Source organism: Phoxinus phoxinus (assembly GCF_949152265.1).
Source record: "Phoxinus phoxinus genome assembly, chromosome: 12".
In the NCBI taxonomy this organism is placed as follows: Eukaryota; Metazoa; Chordata; class Actinopteri; order Cypriniformes; family Leuciscidae; genus Phoxinus; species Phoxinus phoxinus.
In genome coordinates, this window is record NC_136887.1 from 34,305,012 (window position 1) to 34,308,518 (window position 3,507).

A 3,507-nucleotide genomic window follows, 5' to 3' on the forward strand; every position below is an offset into this window, starting at 1 on the left:
ACACGATTTATAGATTATCAAGACAGAATATGCTAATCAATGACTAGAAGATAACTACACATAATCTACATAAATTCATCAACTAACCATTCAGAAATGTCCTGTTCTTCTACATGTTGTCACTTCTTCTCGAGTCTCTCCATCATTGTCTGACTCCGGTTTGAACATAAAAGGCTAAAAGTTTTTGAAATGTTCAGTGCGTGCGTGTGTGTGTGTGTGTGTGTGTGTGTGTGCGCGTGTGTGTGTGTGTGTGTGTGTGTGTGTGTGTGTGTGTGTGTGTGTGTGTGTGTGTGTATGTGTGTGTGTGTATCAGTGATGCGCGGGTTGATCTAAAATGAGCGGTTACCCGCGGTTACGAGTCATCCAAAAATATTTTTAATGATATTCGGGTTGCGGTCGGTCGGTTAGTTTGAAATAAAGATGCCAACTAAACCTTTGTAATTTATATAGTACTAGACACAATGTTGTATGAAATACATAGGTCTACACTTTATTGTCTGAATAACTGCGCGAGGATGACGCACGAGCTCAGTCAGAGATGACAGCGGGAAATCCTTATTTACCTTTTGAATGTTGAGCGTTATTAACTTTTGAATAAAAGCTGACGCGGGACAAAATGCCCGATTCCCCAACACGTTGAACTGAGCAATGCCATTGTGCCATTTTAATAGGCTACTTTTAAACGCATGTAGCTCAGTAATGTCAGTTTTATGTATTTGCTGAGAGGGGGCGGGGGGTTCAGGGGGGGGGGTTTGTTGGGAAAGTCGGGGGAGAGACGCACACTTCGATTAGACTGGATAAACACATAGAGCATCTTAATTGTTAAGAAAATGAAACGAAATAAATGAATAAATCAAGCCTTTATTACAAAACACTAGGCGATATCATACAGCATTCTGATGCTGCGCACCCCTAGTTCCTCCGTCTATGGCCCATGACGCGATGAGCATTTGCTACTTTAAATAACGCGGGTCGGGTACAATATTTTCTTTCTTTTTTTTTGCGGTCCGAGTTGCGGGCGGGTTAGTTGAAAACGTCGGTCGGGTGCGGGTTGTTTATACATTGACCCGCGCATCACTGGTGTGTGTGTGCGCGCGTGTGTGTGTGTGCGCGCGTGTGTGTGTGAGAGGTAAAAGGACACGAGCTGTTGAAGCTCCGCCCCCTGTGCCGGGAGCAGCAGCTCATTTGCATTTAAAGGGACAGACACAAAACGGTGTGTTTTTGCTCACCCTCAAAAAGTGATTAACATGCGATATAAAAATATCTGTGGGGTATTTTGAGCTAAAACTGCACACACACACACACACACACACACACTCTGGAGACATCAGAGACTTTTACATCTTATGAAAAGGGCATTACACCACCGCTTTAAGAGCGAGAACATTAATGTGATTCATCTCTGTGTCCGAGGCTTCGTCTCATTCCCTCTGCTTTCAGATCTCACATGTTGAATCGGTTGCGTGAGCGACAGGGAACATTCGTTTGGCTCTCAGGGTCAGGCTGTTATAATGAGCTCAATTATAACCACATGTAACCGGTCCCACGTGACGGGACGTTGGACAAATAGACACTAAACATCTATGACTGGTCTATAGCTGGCTCTGGACAACGAAGAGCTGGACAAATAAGAATTAATATTAACATGTCAATGTCTCAAAAAATAAGCGTTCAGTGAGATTTAGTTTGGGCGCAGTACCACACTTCTCCACTAGTGGACATTACTGCCCATATAAGGGCGCCTCCATTTCAATATGTGGTTTTTCTTGTTTTTATGTTGATTTTCAGACCTTTTTTTCTAAAATAATGGAATGGATGCTATCTTTTGAACTCTTGGCATGAAAACAAACAGGTTTCTACCATTCTTTCATGATTTTTCATGTTCATCACTATTTCAAAATAAAGGTCTGAACACGCCTCAGGAGTATGAACATATTCTTGTTGCAAATTGATAAATTACGGCTCCTCTGTAATTTATTTAAAAAATCAGTCACCAAATATGTAAACTAGAGATTGTAAGCTTTCAAATGATATATAGTTTGTCAAGATTAGTTTAGGATATTACTTTTAAATATGTAATGACTTTGGTGGTTAAATTAATTAAACCAAAAGATAATACAATGAAATCAAACCATATATTCAAAATAAAAGAATCAGAGTTCATACAATGAGAAAAATTAGGATTTTGAGGTAAAGTAATAATGCTGATTCGTTACACGCATCACATGGTAATTGTTTTGTTTTAACGATCACATGCTGTCTTTAATGTCTAAACTGATGAACTACTGAGAAACTGTGTTATTTTAGGGTCATTTATACTGTTATATATTAGTTTTTATTATATATAGTTTTAGTAATTTTATGTTGTGGTTTTGTCACGTTTATTAGTTTTAGTTTTTTACTATATAGCTTTAATATAGAATAATACAAGATTATTGTCGTTAAGCTAAAAGTTAACTATTAAAAACATCTGAAATAAATGAAATTATTTAAAATATTCATATTAATTGAAAAAGAATTTACTAAACAAAACATTTTAGAAATTAACTGAAATTAGTTTAAGCACTAAAATTAACTGGAAGTATATAAAAAACTAAAACTGAATTAAAAATAAATTATACATAAATAGCTATATTAAAAAAGATTAGGCCTACTTGAAAACTAAAAATCTAAAAATCTATCAACCAAAATAACACTGGAATAAAATATTCTATATATAGCTTTTAACATTTCATTTTTTTTATTTTATTTTTTATAATTTGAGTATCTAAATCCCATCTTTTTTCATGTTATATTTATATTTTATTTTTGTTCAGCTTTTCCCAGCTAGTTTTAGTCCAGTAACGTTTCGCCCCCTGGTGGCCAAAAGTTATACATGATCATTTTATTTTACATTTGATTACTTCTGAAATGTTATCAAGTGCTGCATGTTTTACTTGAACACTTAAATTCTTTATTCTACTGTTTTTTTTTTTGTTCTTTTTTTTTTTTGTTCACTATTTTATTATTAACTGTTTAATTCATTCCTTTGCATCCATTGTATTGCTCTCATTTGTTAGTATTTACATTTATTTTTAAATATTTAATATCAAGGCTGTCCAGCATCACCTCAGGACAACCGATTTGTAGAAGGAATATTATTTAATATTAATATTATATTAATTATATAACTGTTAAATGCATGAGATTAATGAATAAATAAATTTAGCTGGTTTTGATATCAACTACTGAAAAGTTCCTGATCAGCGATAGAAACCCTTTGAAGTAAACACTATTTATTAATAATCAATATTTCTCAATGTTTGCAGCTGAACCTGTTCACCCAGTCCAGCATGAGGATGCCCGACTCACACAGTTTCAACAGCATCTTAAATCAACCCACACGCTATCATGTAAGAACACCGTAATATCTCTCTCTCTCTCTCTCTCTCTCTCTCTCTCTCTCTCTCTCTCTCTCTCTCTCTCTCTCTCTCTCTCTCTCTCTCTCTCTCTCTCTCTCTCTCTCTC

The 3,507-nt window shown here is 35.6% G+C and overlaps 1 protein-coding gene across 1 annotated transcript in view; it reads left to right on the top strand.

Moving 5' to 3' along the window:
• Window positions 1–3,507, top strand: part of trpc3 (transient receptor potential cation channel, subfamily C, member 3) — a gene marked incomplete at its 3' end in the record, with an annotated part of 63,063 nt that overhangs the window by 57,735 nt on the left and 1,821 nt on the right. The window contains exon 11 of the mRNA XM_079631071.1: window positions 3,309–3,392. Coding sequence (XP_079487197.1) covers window positions 3,309–3,392 — 84 coding nt within the window. The remainder of the gene's footprint in view (window positions 1–3,308; window positions 3,393–3,507) is intronic.